This window comes from Alexandromys fortis, unplaced genomic scaffold (assembly GCF_014885135.2).
Source record: "Alexandromys fortis isolate MF-2015 unplaced genomic scaffold, M_Fortis_MF-2015_v1.1 scaffold_76, whole genome shotgun sequence".
Classification (NCBI taxonomy): Eukaryota; Metazoa; Chordata; class Mammalia; order Rodentia; family Cricetidae; genus Alexandromys; species Alexandromys fortis.
The window spans coordinates 5,183,289-5,201,702 of NW_026067997.1; the positions used below are offsets into that span (position 1 = coordinate 5,183,289).

General features: G+C 40.2%; 1 protein-coding gene across 15 annotated transcripts in view; it reads right to left on the minus strand.

The window, feature by feature from the left end:
• Nucleotides 1-335: 335 nt before the first annotated feature.
• The window catches only part of Adamts6 (ADAM metallopeptidase with thrombospondin type 1 motif 6), a 216,220-nt gene continuing 198,141 nt past the window's right edge, over nucleotides 336-18,414 (minus strand). For all 15 annotated transcript variants that reach the window (XM_050160420.1, XM_050160418.1, XM_050160419.1 and 12 more), the window contains 3 exons: nucleotides 16,600-16,776; nucleotides 13,668-13,824; nucleotides 336-3,457 (listed from right to left, as the gene is read on the minus strand). In XM_050160420.1, coding sequence (XP_050016377.1) covers nucleotides 3,348-3,457; nucleotides 13,668-13,824; nucleotides 16,600-16,776 — 444 coding nt within the window. In that variant the 3' untranslated portion in view covers nucleotides 336-3,347. The remainder of the gene's footprint in view (nucleotides 3,458-13,667; nucleotides 13,825-16,599; nucleotides 16,777-18,414) is intronic.

Sequence of the window (18,414 nt, forward strand, 5' to 3'; positions counted from 1 at the left end):
ATGAATAATTTATAGGGGAGGAGAGAAAATGTGTAAGGGGTGAAAGATGGTGCGTGGCAGTGGCCATGGGTTCCTATCTAGCTTTAGAATAATGGGCTGGTGGGTGCTTAGCTATTCTGCAAGGGTAGCCACTGGAAATCTTCAGCCACTGTGTTTATTAGAACTAATACATTCAGACAGGTGCAATCCCTAAGGGCGTGATAAGACTACTGTAAACACCTCCGTCATGGCGCTGCCTGGGTAAACTTAAGCTAGGGATCGTAGCCAAAGGTACTAGGCACTTTCTGCTTCAAATGTAACACCAGCTTTTCAAGAAATAGACAGTTTCATCTGCATCATTTTTACAAGCTGAAATTTTATTTTATTATTTACTGAATTATCTATGTTAAAAAAAAATCTGTGCCTGGTATGAAATTTCACTCCATCAAGTGTTAAATGACTTTCATTCTCATTACAAGCAGAGGGATGAGTAAAGGACAGGTGTTAGGGAACATGGCAATAAATTAGAATATAATTTACAAAAGCAAAAAAAGCAACAGTGTACAACATTAATACTGAGTATAAAATAATAAGCAACAACTAATCACAATGATACAAAGGTAATTTTGTTCTGTATTATTAAGGATGCCTATAAAACATTCACTCAAATACATAAATTTCTAATGAAATGGACTACTGGGAAACCATACCTGTCTTCAGGGGTTCAATTATTTGGGTACATTTAATGTTCTTTTGGGGGTAGGCCATTATACCAGTGGCAGACACTGCTCCCAGCCATGGGTACTCTTGTACCCTAAGTAGTCAATATAGCTCACAACTTTTGGAGTGCCTGCCAGAGCAGTTCAGCCTCCGCGGAGATCCTTCTGTTACCAGGTAGAACAGAGACTCGTGCAGCCACGTGAGTGGCTGCAGCAACTTCGGTGTTGTGATGTGTTATGGGATATGCTTTTTGATTTGTTTAACCTGCTCAGATTTAAATCCAGGGTCTAACTGAAAATACTGAGTCCTGATATATCCACGCTTTGTTCCCTTGTGGGAGGCTGTGCTACCCGTGGAAGCAGCCTGCCCTCAGTGCTGGCTGGTATACTTCTGGAGAGAACACAGGCTGATCTCTTCCATTAGCAGCAGCTGAAGCAGGCGCTGCACAGTACCTGGGGACAGCCCTTGTGATGTTAGCTTCCAAGTGAGGTAAATACAGCTTTTTACAAGTACTGTAAGAAATCTTCTTGAGATAAAAGTGTGAACTAATGTTTAAGTTGGTAGCAATCAGATGTGGATAGCAAGCCTATGTCTAAACTGCCTCAGCAATCACCCAGTCTTCCTTATTTTACCAGGGCACATTAGCACCAAGTCAACTGTCCTTTGACAAGGACCAAGGGGATTCAAGTCTAGGCCAGGCTTCCGTGGGCTGCCTTCCTTTAATGGAAGGACTACGCTGACACTTGGGCTGGTCTTCTCAGGGCAGTCAGATGGAGGTCTTGGCAATACTTTTTGTTTCCTTGAAAGCCTCCTCTGGAAAACTTGGGGATGGTATTGAGAGAGAAGCAGGGAATGATATGTGGCTGGTTACTCTGGAGGGTGGGGTAGTATCCAGCCCAGCTGGACACAGCAAGCCAGAAGCTGAGGAGGCTTTTGGTGACTGTGACACACTCAAGTGTAACTTCAGAGCACAGTGGTAGATATAAATGAGACATGCTCTTAAGTGAGAATATTCTCTTCGTTACAAAGTAGCCATTTAGTCTGTGTTTTAGATGACGGTCTATGCTTGGGGCACATATGTGCACATACATGAAGGACCAAGGAGGTGTACAAGACACAAAGCACAGCCACCAAAGACCTACCGCAAGCCACAAGTGTTCAAGTACAAAGTATTAATATAAACAAGTACCCTTAAAAAAATCTAGTTGTAGAGTCTTTTGACGGCAAGTTGTGAAGCCTGAAGATGGGAAGACCTAAGCTAGTCAGTTCCGTTCAGTAATATGTGATTTTAGGGCTTGACTTGCCCAGGAAACCAGGTTTCACATTTAATTGCCATTCAGAACACCCATAAAAATTACTTGGCTGAGTGACTATTAAACTTATACTTTGTGTTCTCTCTGCATGAGCTTTTCTTCTTTGGCTGTTATCCTTCCCTACTTTAAAACGCGCAGAAATAGCACATTTATATGCAAGCAAATTCATCTGTCCCCACACTCAGGCGCACCTGCACACACGCACATATACACACATACACACTTGCTCTCTTATAAATAAATGCCCTTCCACCATATCAAAGAAGGGACATCTGGAACCCATCGTATTGTCAGCAAATTGCAAAAGGGCCGCTTGACTTTAGCAAGCCAGGCTCTATCTTTTGCATGGCATCATCTCCAGAAGCTTAGCATGCGTGCAACAGTCCAACAGGGCAGGAGCTGGTCTGTGGCTGGTGGGGATGTAAACACTAAGGAGTCACGGTGACTCAAACAAAAAGTACAGCATCCTGTGTGATGGCTGCAAAGGGCCTGGTACTTCAGGCTCTGCCATACCCTAGGTCTGGCTGCTGCATGAAATTGAAATGTTTTTCTCTTAAAGTTTTAATGGAAATCTCAGCTTCACTTGCACAATGGCAAGTTGGCCACAGTTTCTTAGCACTGAATTTATAGACTTGCCCAGCTGCAGTGATTGCTGCACGGCTTCAAACCAAGTCCCTCGCTGTTCAGTTTAATAGAGTTTTATACATGGCTCACAGCAGTGTTCAGAACAGGGGGTTATTCCTAAGGAAATTAAGTGGGATAAAGAAAAATAACACAAACTTTCATTACTTTTGATTTATAATTTTTTGTTAAATTACAGTTCAAAGCCCATTTTATAATTTAAATTGTGCTGCTACTGTGGTGAGATAAAGTATCGTAAATATTTTTAAGCTATGACTTAAGAATTCTGAATCTCTCCTACTTCCATAGTTGACCAAGTCATAATAACTACATTTAAACAGTCTTAAATACAAATGGATTCAGTGTCATTGCTAAGTCCATAATAAAAATTATCTTAATGGTCCAAGGAGGTAAACAGGCTATTAGATTTACTTGAAAGAACACAAACGTTCCACAGTAAGCGAGTCTCCCTGTGTTGTTTGGATCTCTCAGATCTGGCATTCCCTCCTAATAGCGTGTCCAGCACTTTGGATCAATAAATCCCACTTCACAGAAGTAAAAATAATATTGAAATCCTGTCAGCTGGTGCTGACCAGTGGTTACATCTTCCACAGGGTAATGCTTCATAAGGACATCAGTCCTCATCCTCTGGGCGGCTCTCTCTGATGGGCGCATTTCCACGATGAGATGACAGGACTCGCTGGCTTCCGTGGGTCAGTGTCCTTGGCAGGTCTTACAACACATCTGTCTGAAGTATGCTCGGCTACAGAATTTGAACTTCAGCACCAGTGGGCAATAGGCCACTTTGTTCACATCTTTGCACTCTAACAGATAGAGGCAGAAAGTGGAAAACAATTAGAGTCACATAAACAAGCTGATACGCCTGCCCTGTTAGCAGGGATCTCTCTGGCCAATCCCCCTTCACTTGTATGTCCATGTGATTTTTTTTATCTTGTTTCTGTTTTTAAGCACACTGTCTGGAACAGCCTACCAAAAACATTCTTTTGATATATTTTAACACAATTAAAAAATGCAAGGCTTTTCTTCCAGACTTTTCTAAGTGTGGTACATGCCCACTGTGTCTTGAAAGAATTACTGTTTGTTGGGATGAGTGATCACTTTAGACATCTTGGAAACATGAGTCATTTTTCTTACAGTGCTTTTATTGCTCCTTTCTCAAGGTTTTTATTCAACATGTAAGGTTATCCAAAATCAAACATGAGTTGCATTATCTGATCCCAAAGTCCACATGTCTCACAAGAATCCCTGCATGAAAAGGACCGCTGGCAGTGGCCGAGCTTCGGTAACTCCACTAGACAAAGAGGAAAGCCGGGAGGGGTTGGCCCCAACGGGCAGCAGTCTGTGGGCTACGGAAACATGTAGGAATGGCTTTTCTTAATTTGGAAGTGAGACACGGCCTTCCTTGCTCCTGTGTGTGTTTTCTCCTCAGTACTGGAGCTACCACAGTTGCAGTCTGTAATCCCTGAACCAGAGGGAATGAATGACTCTTTTCCGCGCCCCACCAGGGCTGGTTGCAGCAGTGCACCGGTCACAGGGCCTCCATGACTAGGAGTCACACCTTTCTCTTCCATCAGTCCACCACCCTGCTGCAAAAACTGACCCCTCTCTAGCATTATGGTCATTTTATTGGGGGATTTAAAAATATTTGTCAACACAGTATTTCTCATTTCTCCATCTGATTTTATTGCAGCAGCTTGGGAAACCACTTAAGGCAAGTTAGACTTATGAAGGCCTGAGTACAGTCCAATGTAACAACAACTTTTGTTGTTTGTTTCTTTTGTCTTGGTTTCAGAAATCTGCCCAAATTGCAAAGATCTATTGTATGTGATAAGTATGGAGGACTGAGTATAAAATAAGGGGAGCACTCCCAGCTCCTCTTAAAGAGTGAGGTGTTGTCTCATGCTCTCAGTTTAAAGGCTCTTTCAGTAAGTCTTAGAATTTGAAACAGGAGCCCTGAAATCTTCTAAAACTATAAACTCTGCCACTGTCTAGCTCCCCTACTCAAGAGTAAATACAAAAGAGAACAACATTTAGATATTTGATCAAAAAATTTTATATTCAAAATCTCAGTAAATTTAAATTTGGGTTGAAATGGTATGGAGGGGCATTAAAACGTCTTTAAACTTTACACTAAAAAGAAAACTAGATGATAGACTCTTTGACACATCTGCTCTGTAGTGAGGAGACAAACAGGGCAGGAGACGGAATTTCTGCTACTGTTACTGGCAGTTGCTAGGGTCTTTCTGCCTGATTTTGGAAAGGAAGTGAAAGGTTACCTGCTAAACTCAACGAAGACACAGTATTTTGATTACTACTCAGATATTGCCCCAAACACGCAAATCAGCTTGGAGACCCAACAGAGAGCAGTATTCTTTGGGCTATAACTTTATTGGAAGAATTACCACTCCATTTTTGGAAGAGTTGCTAGACTGGGAAAACTGCGAGTTGAGCAAAGTATGAGTAAATTCACAGATGCTTTAACCCTTAGATTTAGACTCTATGAACTGATTTAAAATGCATAATGAACAAAATTGGGTATTTGTAAATTCTTCTGTCTTTACCTAACTGAAAAACAAACAGTAGAGGATCTTTCCATTGGTGGGTGCTCGACTTTGGACCTTCTTCTGTAAGCTGAGGCCTTGCATTGTACCCAATCAGCAGGGGGTGGGAGTGTGGGTGGGTGTTAGTCCAGGGTGCCTGTTCCTCTGAACTTCCTAATACCCTTGCTAAGTTAGTTCCCAGCTAACTTGCTTGGGAGTGGAAACTCATCGGGCCCTAGAAGCAGGATCAAGGTTGGCAAGGCAGTTGCTGATTCTGAGTGAGCACACAGTGAGAGGAGGGGCTGAGCACTTGTTCTGCCACTTTCAACATCCACGTGGCCTTTGTTACATACCTCAGTGCTATAGCTCAGAAATGAAGAGCAGAACAAGCCTTGCTCCATTGGCAAGGTATGTGTAAAGCAATGCATACAATGGAAAACACTGGCCAAGGCATCCAGCCCAGCGAGCACACAGTTTGTCCCCTCTCACTAGTCTCTGACAGCAGCCATCATCCATCATTTCTCTGAGATCTGTCAGGTGAGGACCGGCTGCCAGAAAAGGCTACATATTTATGCAGAAGGCAAATTAACAGAAAGCTATTAAACAGAGCAGGCAGACCATGATGGGGCCAGCAGCCAAGCGCCAGGACAGGCCTGGGCAAGTGATGAGGATGGTGGCCTAGACTTGGATCGCAGACCTTGATGAGGTACCTAGGCAATGCAGGACATTGTCACTGTGTGGAGCCCCTAAGCATGGCCAGGTGGAAGATCCAGTTCCTACTCTTTGGTTTTGTCTTCTAGAAACTGATGTGGCTAGAAAAATCAGTTCATGGCACATTTGGATTGATACAAGTGTGATCACCAAAGCTCAGCCACAACTAGGCTTTTTATTTGCTCAGTCTTTTAATGCCACAAAAGCTTAACTTAGTGACAGCGTTAAAAAGTGTAATTTATACAAGCACTTCCTTTATGTCAGGCAGAACCTCAGGCAGCATTATACTTTTATATTTACTGCTTTCCAGTACTTGGAATGTCAGCTTTACATAGACAGCAAAGATTAAGCTCAAAAGGGTTTTGGAACCCACACTGGGTCATGGAGCTAGTCCCTAGGAAGCCTGGGGTCAAACCTCAGGTTTGTCTGACTGTGAAGCCACTCTTGTTGTGGCGGCTTCTTGGAATTTAAATGACAATGCGTCTGCCTACAGAAGTCTCCACCCCAGCTGACACAGTGGCAGGCCAGTCTGGAGGAGACCACATTCAGGTCCTCTTAACTTTTGAGAGTTTAACCTACTTTCTTAGAGAAGGAGGAAATGTTTGGGAGAAAAGGAGACCATTTGTAGGCCATTGCACTCACAGTAGACTGAATTGTTCCTCTTAACTTTTTCTCATCATACTTACATGAGCAAATGAGAGATATATGAAGTTTTAAAGCCTCATTGTAATAGAAAGCCGAACAGACTCTCCAAAATCTCTGCGCCAGGACTAAAGGTACTGGCGATTTTTACTTGAGCACTGCTGTTCTCATTTGGCAAGAGAAGACTGTCTTGCCCTGACATATTCCTGATGTATTTGAGAGGTCTTAGTTATAAAACTTACCCCTTTACTAGTCTGCCTCATTCTCAAAATATGTTAAAATTATGAAGCAGTTTCTTGTCATCTAATCTTGAGCTAATATATCATAAGCTAATTATCATAGTTTAAAACAATTTTCATTGGTATTCAGTGTGCATGGTACTGAGCTGCATAAGAACATCTTCACACAAGTATATACCATGCACTAAACATGAACCCTCTCTATCTCCCTCCATCTTACTACCCCTCCCATTAGTTGCCTTTGTTTGCCTAGAAATTTTTCCTTCTATTTTTATGTCATATAAATTATTTTATGTACCTATTTGAAATTTGTAAACTACAAGTGAGAAAAACATACGATATTTGTCTTTCTGAGATTGGTTTAATTCACTTAATGTGATTATTTCCAGTTGCATCCATTTTCCTCCACATGAAATAAATTTATTTTTCTTTATATATTTAAGAAGTCTACTTTTTCTCTATTCCTTTGCTGTGGGACAGCTAGGGTGGTTCCATCACTTAGATATTGAGAGTTTGCAATACCATGGATGTACAAACAAGTCTTGCTGTGATATGCTGGCTTGGAGCCCAGGAGTGGCATGATTATACCACAGCAAGGCAGACTTTTTTGAAAAATAAACAAACAAACAAAATCACATTTTCCCACCACTGATGTAAAAAAATCACAACAGGAATGTTTATTAATTTCTGGATGATCTTCAGTTAGCACTTAAAAGTTTTGCTGTATCGTGTAGTACATAATGTGCAAATAAATGATCTAGGGAAAATATTAAATGGCTTCTTTAGGTTTAGGGGAGGCCATAATGTCTCCCGTACTTGATCTGTTTAAAGATTTGGTCTTTACTATCATATTTCTCCACTACAGGCAGATGTGCTAGCAGGGCTACTCTTCTGTTGCCTTTACACAGTAGAAGCAGAGGCAGAAGATGAGGGTTTAAAATGAGGGAGTCTGATTCTGTCTCCTTTATCATCATGTACCAGCCAAGTGTGCTCTTGGAAGAAAACCTTCTTTCTATTGATTTCTGCCCAGGACACTGGGAGAGTGAGAGGTCCTCACTGTGTGAATAATAGGAAACATTCGTCTCCTCTCTCTACACCTTACCCCAGTCTTGAAGAAATACTGCCATGAAGTATTTACAGTAAGAATAACTCATTCAGTGCTCCCAAACTCTTTTTATATAAACTAGATCTACTATTAGAATTCTAAGTAACCTGCTACACACTCTGGAAATATAGACGTTAGTAGATTTGAATAACAAAATTAGATAACCAACTTCAAAGAAAATCTATGAATGTACTTATCATTGGGGTGCAGTGAGTTTCTCCTGGGTATTTTACATTCATCTTTTAAAACATTGACCCAGAAGGTCTGCTTTCAAAATTAAACAGAGACTATGGGTTTAGGATGCATCTGGATTCAGATTCATTATGATTGTAAAATCTGACTGGTTCAAGTAACATAAGACCAGCTTCTCAGACAATAATGCACCTGTACTAAGTTCATCAAACACTGCAGACCTTGCCTACTTGTATCACAGGGATGAGCTAGAACACCCAGTGAAAGAAGTTTCCTAAGCAAGTTGGAGTGCTCAGCATGTACACAGTAAGGCAGGATGAACATAGACTGCAGCCCCTCCATACTGTAAGCTCCTTGTGAGATTCAGACGAGCATAGCAAACGAACTTTAAGTTGAACATCCGAGGCTTAGCTTTTAAATTAAAAATATGATCCGCAACTTATCTGTGGAAATGGAGAGCCCAGCAAGAAATAAGAGAGCCAAGGGGTGTACGCACACCTGGCGCCGGAGCTGGTGTTGGTGTACTTTTCAGATAAGACTATACTAGTGCCTTTGGCTTTGGGTACATTAAGGCAGTAAGGGATGAACTAACAAGCTCCTGAAGCAAAGCGACATCAGCCATCGCAGGTCACTCTGACCTCACATTAACACAGACTATTGCTTTTTATCCTCCTCCTGCCTCAGTCTTATCTCTGGACATCACCCACATTCTGCCTCAAGATGGTGTAATCCCAATTTAAATCCAAGTTCCCTCTAAAGTCAACAGGCAGGAGTATGAATGATGCTAAATGGACTTGGAGCTCCTTGAAGTGATGAAGGAGAAAATCTATCTTGGCCTTCCCCATCTCCTTTAAATTGAAGTCTTCAAATGACTTTTCTTGTTCTCACTGATTTTCATTACATTAAATTCCATGTTAAGGACTAAATTCTGTAGCAACTTGTCACAGATTTTGTTATGAGATTTATGGAGGTGGCCAGACTTTCTCAGAGAAGTGTGTCTGGGGGAAACTGAGACCCAGCAAAGCCACCACGTGTCATCTCAAGCTGGCAGACCAATGTTTACTACCCACAGCTTTTCTGGGTTAATTACTAGCTCGTGGTACACCATGAGTCATTATCTGTCAGTCACAAACACTAGAGGACAGAGCACTGTGTGCTACTGAGAAGCAGAAAAGATGCCCCATATAAACTGAAGAAACTGGAAACTGCAGGAACAATAGCTAGAATGGTATTTGGAGATAGGATTTCAGGTGAGCTCGAATGGGCTGGACCCAGCTGCCAGCTGCACTTGAAAAACTCTGCAGTTTAAGCAGTGGTACCCAGTCTGTCTATAATTCACTCTTGGCAGCAGTGTGGTGTTACCCTCACAGTGGCAGCCTGTCAAGCCTGTCAGGATCCTGCCTATGAAGTTTTAACCTTTCACTGCAGGCTTTCAGAAAGAAAAGAACGGAAGCAGATGTTGAGCACAGTAACTGCACTGCTCCTCTCCTATTTCCTTTCACTGTTTTAATTTCTTGATGCCCTGCTTCTGATTCGTTCTCTTATTATCTTTGACTGGCTTAAACTTTCATCTCTGTGTGTTTATTTATTCTTTATCTAACTCACATTCCATCGTGACTGTCCATACTTGGCTCAGCCAGGAATCCCCCACAGCCCAGCATCTCCTAGGTAAACTGTTAGAGGCTCCAATGCCTAGCTCCAGTTCACTGTGCCAGTTGCACTTCTGTTCATTACACTCCCCTGGGCACCTGAGGAGCTTCTTTATATTTCTGGTGAAGCACTGCTCACCATGTTAGTCTTCATGTCACCGTCCCTACCAAGCTATGCTCTCTTTGTGGGCAGAACTTTGTAGTATCCCTTGCATAGTCTCAGTGTCTGGCAAAGTAAATGGACTGATGGCAGGATGGGTAGAGTAGGTTCCTTAAAAACACTGTCTGTAGTTATGTTCTGTCTGCTGAGCTGACCAGGCTCCAGTGGATAGTTCCAAACCCATGGTCACACATATGGTCCTGATTATCTCAGTGGGCCACAAAACCAAAACAAATAGACATGAGTGTGAGGGAGATTTGTGGGGGAGGAGAGAAAGCAGAGTCAGTAGGGAGATGGTGCTGAGAGTAATCAGCATGCAAGGTGCATGATGTAAAATTTTACAAACAAAAACCCCAAAAAACCTTATCACCTCGAAGGATGGATTATATCTAAAATAAAGCAAGTTTACTAGGCTATTAATGTAATAGTTTACTCTATATGGTGGTGTTCAATGAAAAATTTTTCAACTTTGTTGCATACTTGAAATTTTATTAATTTCATAATAAAATATTGAGTAGGTGAGCAACTATTAACTAGGCCTTGGTAGTTAAAACAATTCTCAAGGTTTTAACTACAGACCATTTTATCCAAAATAAGGGCTATGTTTTAGATCCTAAGAGATCTCCCCTAACTACTAAACTGTCTTCCAGTAGCTTCTCAGTGGGAGTCAAGGGAGCTGACTCTCCTGATAAGTACAGTCCTTTCTACTCTCCTTTATTAACTAGAAACTGGTCCTTCTGATTTTTATATGATGCACATTTTACCTCTCTGACTTGACCCCCAAACCAAGTCATTATGTTTGTATAAAAACCCTCTCTTGACATCCATAGCATCTGCCCATCCCTTCTCTGTGAGTGAATATGACGGTTTGAAAGAAAATGGCCCCCAAAGGGAGTAGCGCTACTAGGAGGTGTGGTCTTGTTGGAGGAAATGTGTCACTGTAAGGGTGGGCTTTGAGGTCTCTTTTGCTCAAGCTATGCCCAGTGTCACAGGTCACTTCCTGTTGTTTGCAGATCAAGATGAAGAATCTCAACTCCTTCTCTAGCACCATGTATGCCTAAATGCTGTCAAGTCCCACCATGATGATAATAGTCTAAATCTCTGCAACTGTAAGCCACCCCAATTAAATGGTTTTTTTTTTTTTTGTTTTGTTTTGTTTTTTTAAGAGCTGCCATTATCATGGTGTCTCTTCACAGCAATAGAAACAATAACTAAGACATAACATAAGTGGCAACTTAAGATTTGGGTCAAATACTGCCTTCACTTTTCTGATACATTACACTTGGCTCACAGATAGCTTAGTCTATGCAGGCTGCCTTGACCCCAAAGGTTGAAGGCATTGATCTTCATTTCAGCCTCCCTTAGACTTCATAAACTGCTTCACATAGCACATTCTACCTTTCTTTTTTAAATTAAAATAATAGTTGGAAGTGGAGGCATACTCCTCCAATCTCAGTTTGGAAGATTGTGGCAGAAATCATGAATACCAGGTGAGCAGGGGCTGAAAAAAAAATAGTATGTAAATATAGTGTAAACTGACATGCTTCAAGGCTCTGTCACCTGGGTTCAACCCTGCCTTCTGTGAGTTCTACTCCTTTGTGCCTCCATGCCTCAGTTTCCTCATCAGCAATAAATTTGATTCAGAAGATTATTGCAAAGATTGTATAATATTATGTACTACAGAAAGACTGTTTATGTATGTGACACAATAGAATGAGGGTCAGACATGCAGAGTAGTTTCATGGATTAGTCTCACCGTCTCTCCCTCTCAGCCTCTCATCTTCCAAACCTACAGAAAAGCAGATCTCTTAAACCCAAGAGATGGGTTGCTAATAACTAACAACGAGTGAAAGTTTTTTGCCACAGCCTTACAGAAGAGTTTTTTTTTTTAAATTAAGATCCCTTAAAAGACATCTATTTTAAGAAAACCGCTTCTGTTTACTCTTCATTTTGAATTCTTTTCAAGAAAAGGAAATTTCCAGGATGTACCTTATTATATATAACAACAACAAAAATAGATGGCATTAGAGTTAGAGTTTGCACAGTAGAATCATGATTTTAAATTAATGTGAGATACAGCTATACCTTTATAAAAAGGTAACCCACATTATACCAAACACACCGTGTGGAGCCTTAGGTAAACAATCAGGTCTTTGCCAAAGTTGCAAGGACTCTGTACCCAGATGATCATTCCCCTCAGAACTGAATCCCAAGGGAAAGTAGAACATTCTCAGACTGCGTAGAGCTGACCAAAAGGAACGGGTATCCTTTGGAGAGGTTTATAAGTGTTTCATTTTCATTAAAATTATCAACAAATTATAAGACTTTATATTTTTTTTAAAAGTAGAGCATATAGCTGGGTTTCTTTAAATAATTTCAATCCATGGCTTCAGATACTACAGGTAAGCCTGTACATATATTTTATATAAGAAGGAAGCCTGAAATTCTGATTGTACCATATTTATATTTATATTCTTGATAACTTCTGGAATCTCAAACATAGAACCACTCAAGACATTTTGAATGATGCCTTCATGGATAAAGTACTTCAAATTAAATGAAAGATAAAAATTCAAAATTTTTGCAAGCATGTGCTATTAATAGAGGGATTTCTTAGTGTATAAGAAAAAAAAAAAACCAGGCAGTGCTGGTACACACCTTTAACCTCAGCACTCATGAGGCAGAGGCAGGTGGGAACTCTGTGAATTTGAGGCCAGCCTGGTTTGTGGAATGAGTTCCAGGACAACCTGAACTAAACAGAAAAACCCTGCCTTGAAAAAGAAAGAAAGAAAGAAAGAAAGAAAGAAAGAAAGAAAGAGAAATTCCAAGTGTAAAGACCATTGTCCTCCTTTATTAACATTCATATAATTATTTTTTCACTTCTCTAAAATGAGAAACTATAGTTTCAAATATATGCTTTCATTATATGTATCATAAACACTAACACTGTTTATTTTATTTTATTTTTTTGTTTTGAGAAGGGTCTTTCTATAGAGCCCTGGCTGTCTTAGAACTCACTGTGTAGACCAATCTGGCTTTGAACTCACAGAGATCCGTCTGCCTCTGCTGGAGTGCTGGAACTAAAGGTGTGTGCCATCATGTCTAGTTTGCAAGAATTAACTCTTGATAGTAGCATTCCAAGTCATTTCCAAAGAGAAACCAAAGTTTTCCATTTTTACTTGTTCATTTTTTGTGTTTTTTTGTTTGCTTGTTTTTGTTCGTTTTGTTTTGTTTTGTTGGCTTTTGAAGACAGAGTCTCACTCTGTACCTTAAGGTGGCCTGAACTCACTATGTAACCCATACTGACCTTGAACTTGTGGCAATTCATATGTGTCAGCCAGTCAGAAGGTCAACCAGAACACTAAGTTCATACTGCCATCTCATTTTATAGAAAAGAAAAATTTCACTCCAGATGTTGAGTGACTTAGTGTTAAACACATAGTGGAAGAATCAGGATAGAACAGGCATCCCGATTATAGGAAGAATCAGGATAGAACAGGCATCCCGATTATAGGAAGAATCAGGAAGAACAGGCATCCCGATTATAGGAAGAATCAGGAAGAACAGGCATCCCGATTATAGGAAGATTCAGGATAGAACAGGCATCCCGATTGTAGGAAGAATCAGGATAGAACAGGCATCCCGATTGTAGGAAAGCACACACAGCAGCTTCCATAAATGATTGGAACAAGCACACTGGCCTTGTGAGATCCTTTAAATATTGGGCACAGCAGAGGTGAGTCAGAGACTCCAGGCCTGCCCAAGGGGCACTCACCTTCAGTACTGGAGATAGGAGTACTGTCACATTTGCTCTCACACTGCTGCATGGACGGAGGCCGAGCAGTCTCTGGACAGTCAACAGATGCCTGTCCAGTGTAGGAGAGACACTGGACAGATCGCATCTGCTGCCCAAGGCCACACTGAGCAGAGCACTACATTCAAAGACACAGAAAAACAAAGTATTGATTTTTCACAATGTTAATACGATAGAAAGATATTATTTTAATAACTGCACATATTAACCTTTAAAGTCCACATGCAATTGTTATTGAGAGGTATATCACTTGTTTGCTTTTCTATGGAACTGATTTCAAAACTCAGTGATTGCATTATTGCCCTAGAAAACTGAAGCAGTCTAGTTCTCAGAAGACAACGAATGGTAATTTCTTGGGCTATCATAACTATTCAAAACAATGTTGGCGGAATTAAGAAGGGAGTAAAGAGAAAATCCTACAGAGAAAGTAAAATACTCAGCAATCATCAGGCCAGTGCTGACTTTGGATTGTTGTTATTATAGGTGCTCAGATATAGCTTTGAAGGCCTGATTGGCACTCTGAATCTAATCAAATGCTACAGCAGTGGTGACTGGGTCGCTCAGTAAGAATCTGCTTTACAGGGTGGCCCAGTGAGCAAAGCTCTTATGCCACAAACCTGATGACCGGATTCTATTCCTGGAATATAAAGGTGGAAGAAGACAATCAACTTCAGAAAGTTGTCCTGTGGCCTCTACACACTCACTGTGTCACATGTGTGTGCATACACACACACCACACATACACATCATGTACAAATAATATAAATAAAAAATTTAAAAGGAGCTTGTATAAGTACCTTGAATTTCCTCAGGAATTATGAGCCACATACACTTTAGAAATAATCTGTGTTAGTCAGTTAACATACTTCCCTCTTTCAGCCACATGAAGGAAACAACTACCTGGTTTAAAATACACTCATGACATCATGTCTATATAGAATCTTCAATAGAATAATATCAATTATGTATCACTAAATTATCAGTGAAACATTTTGTTAATAATGCAATAATGTTAGCAATGGAATGCTTAAAGTTATTAGGCATATTCAAATTGAGAATTTGTAAGCTAAACTAAGAGCTTCTGTAGAGATGCACTTTGGTTATTTCTTACTTCTTCCTACAGGCCTGGGCACAGAGCAAAGTGTTTCTATATACTGTATGGATACTGAACATCTTCCAGGCAGTATAGGCATTGCTGGGCTCCATGAGAACTGGCTATCTAGAAATCCATTTGTTTCCTTTGTGTGTGTGGCATATGTGTGTTGTGAGATGTATGTGTGTATGTACATGTATGTGTATGTGCATGTGGAGGCCAGAAGCTGATGCTGGAAATCTTCCTCGGTAGCTCTCTACCTTATTTTAAGAAACACTCTCTCTCATTGAGCCTGGAGCTCACGGGTTCAGCTAGACTGGCTGGTCAGCAGGTGCCAAGGATCCTCTGTACCACTTCTCCCAGTGTTGAGGTCACACACACACATCCCACCACATCTGGCTTTTTTTACACAGGTGTGTTGGGGAGTTAGATGTTGGGTTTTCATGCACACACTGCAAGCACTTTACATACTGGGCCACTGCCCCAGGCCCTCACCAATTACTTTCTGTGATATTATTATTATTAAAGAGAGTCACAGTATGTAGACAGGCTGGCCTGATCTCAAGAGCCCCCACCTTGATTATAGATATGAGTGATCACTCAGCTGAGTATTATTTTCTTAATGTGACTTAATACATTTCTTCTTTGACATTTAGAAGAAAAGCATTTAACTTCCCTCTTACATGAAATCTACCAATTTGGTTTTCTTTTAAATTATTTTTGCTTGCTAGAATTATATTCATTTGTCAGAATGGTCTGACATTTAAAAAATATATACATACATATATACATACATACATACTGTATAATGACTAAATTTTGTTAATTACTATAGGCATCATTATACAGTTACTTTTGTGATAAGAACCAACTTTTTAAATAGAATTTAGTAAGACCAATAGCAAGATAAATATATAAATAAAATATATATATGTACCTATACACATATATATGGAATAAATAGAAACTGGGCCAGCAAAAAGGCTCAGTGGATAAAAGGGGGTCACTGCCAAAACTGATGACCCAAGTTTGATCTTAGTACCTCTATCACATACAATAAATAAATGTTAAATGTTTCTATTATTAACAAAGAAAAGTAGAAATTAAAAAATAAAAAATGAGTTTGATATAAATAAGACACATGTCAAAAGTTCTGTATACTGTTTCCTAAATCATAGTATCTATCAGACAAAAGTAATTTGAAGTGTAAGCATTAATTTTTATATCTTATCAATCATATCACTATTTTAATTGAGGTCCCAAAAACAACTCTGTGAGGGTAGAAGGAATTATCTTGTTTATGAGTAGAAAAGTTAAGATATTGGTATTAATTGATTTATTATTGAATTAGTTAAGGACTAAGATTGGAATGACGTAGTTGTTTACACTTTTGCTTATTGAGTCCGGTTACTTTGAACTTGATATGGTAGGATCCAAAGAACAAGTAAATTTGGGGTATTTGGGGCTTGGATGGTAATGCATGTCTGTTATCCCTGTTAGCAGTTGAGGCATGAGGATTGTTAGTTTGAAGCCAGTATGGCCTACACAAGAGTTTTGGCCCTGTCTCAAAAAGCCCAAATGATAACAATAACAATAATAATGATAGCAATAGAGCGGAATGTTTCCAGGTGTGGAGAAATGTGGCTAAGGGGTATGTATCCACAGCTGGTCTCAAGGGCTTGCACAGTTCCACAGGGAAATCTCCATGAGTTTCCTCACTCCTGTCTGGAGCTCTCACAAGGATCAGATCAGAAAGCTTAGGTTAGTGTCTCAAAAGATCCCACAGTCTGGTTGCCATACCTGGCCCCAGTCTCCTGTCACCCAGCGGGGAGGAGGACAGCGGCCCAGACTGCAGCGGATGCGAGCAGGAGGCTTATTCTCCTCTGGACATTGTGCAGCTGGGAATGTTTTAGAAAGGTCACTGCTCTTGCACAGAACAATCCGATGCTTGAATCCTGGACCACATTTTGGAGTACACTGGAAATAAAAACAAATATTGAATAACAACAGTTTAAATACAGGAAAATGTGAAGAGACTATTGAAGTAAATGTGCATATGTATACAATACACATTATAAGAAAAAGCTCTCACTATGAAGCTCCTTCAACAGTTTAAGGGGAAGTACTTTAATCTTTTCCCCAAGGTCTTTAAGAGCTAAATTCTATGTTTGCTTTTCTTGGCTAACATTTTCTTCTTTTATTAGGGATAGGCTTATTCCTCCATTCTTCCCCAGCCTTGGCCTCCTTCAGCTGTGATAAGAGTCTGCTGAGTTTGGAATGTGGAAGCCTACTTGCTGGGTGTAGTCTTTGAAAGGGAACTTTTATGTTATTAGTAGACCACAAGAACGTGTCTTTGAGGAGCAAGCTGGTGGTGGAGTACATCAACTATTTCCACTGTGTGGTAGTCAAGGACACATGGCTGCAGCACAGAGTTATCACACAAATAATCTGGACTTCTCCCTGTCCTTAAGTCACAAACTTAAGAATAGGGTGTCTATTCTTCATACTGAGAAAATTACACTTCTTACTAGGTCACAAATCCTTTCCTTTTCCTGTCTCTAGGTGCTTCTTTAAGTCACCTACTCACTGCAGTGGCTGACTGAAGTTCTATGGATATTTTCTGGACCCTTCTTCCAAATACTCTTCTTCCTCTTAGTCAATTGAGGACTTAAACACATGTGTGAGCTGTGATTCATATATTTCATCCAAATATATTTCCCGGGATGCTATAGCAATAGTTCTTAACCTGTGGGTCACAACCCCTTTGACAAACCTCTATCTCCAAAAATATTTACACTACGTTCCACAACAGTAGTAAAATTACAGTTATGAAATAGTGATGAAATAATCTTATGGTTTGAGGTCACCACAACATAAGGAACTGTATTAAAGGAAGCAACATTAGGAAAGTTGAGAACCATTGTTCTATAGAGTGGGATTGAAGCCGGGGGTCATGAAAGAAAATGAGTGAGAGTATCCAAGGTCAAAGGCCTGTATTCTTATTTAGGAGACATGCATGAGAACACAAGGCTAATGTCACATATTATGAGAGTGGGCATAAAATAATTCTTGTGTGCTTTATCATCATTGTCTTTTGACTTGTTTTATTAGGTGTAGTCTTTGAGTCTGGTATACTGGCACAGAGAAGGAGAAAAATATTGAAGCTTTTTTTAGATGAAAAAAAATCATGGATTCTACATAGTCTCTTTATAACAATGAATCCATAGTGAATGCATTTCCTCCAGCTTAGAAAAAGACTCATCAAGATGTATTTTCAAGGCAACATGTACTTCTTCTCAGGTCCCTTCAGAGGAGGAAAGGGTTAGGAGTTAAAATCAAGAGTCAAAAACCTTGATCTCTTACTCGCTTTCCCAGTCAACGGCTGCCTCACTCTCCCAAATGGTCCGTCTGGTCTCATTGATCCAGCTTTTTCCACCTTTGCGGTTTGTCTCCATCTCCACCACCATGATTACACTTCATGCAAACATCATTTCCCACATGATACCTTACTACTTCCTAGTACTTCTGCTTCCTGTCTTTACCTCAGAACAACACTTTTTATGGACTGCAGAGGAGAGGCATCTCACGAGGGTCCCTGAGGATTAAAATGAACTA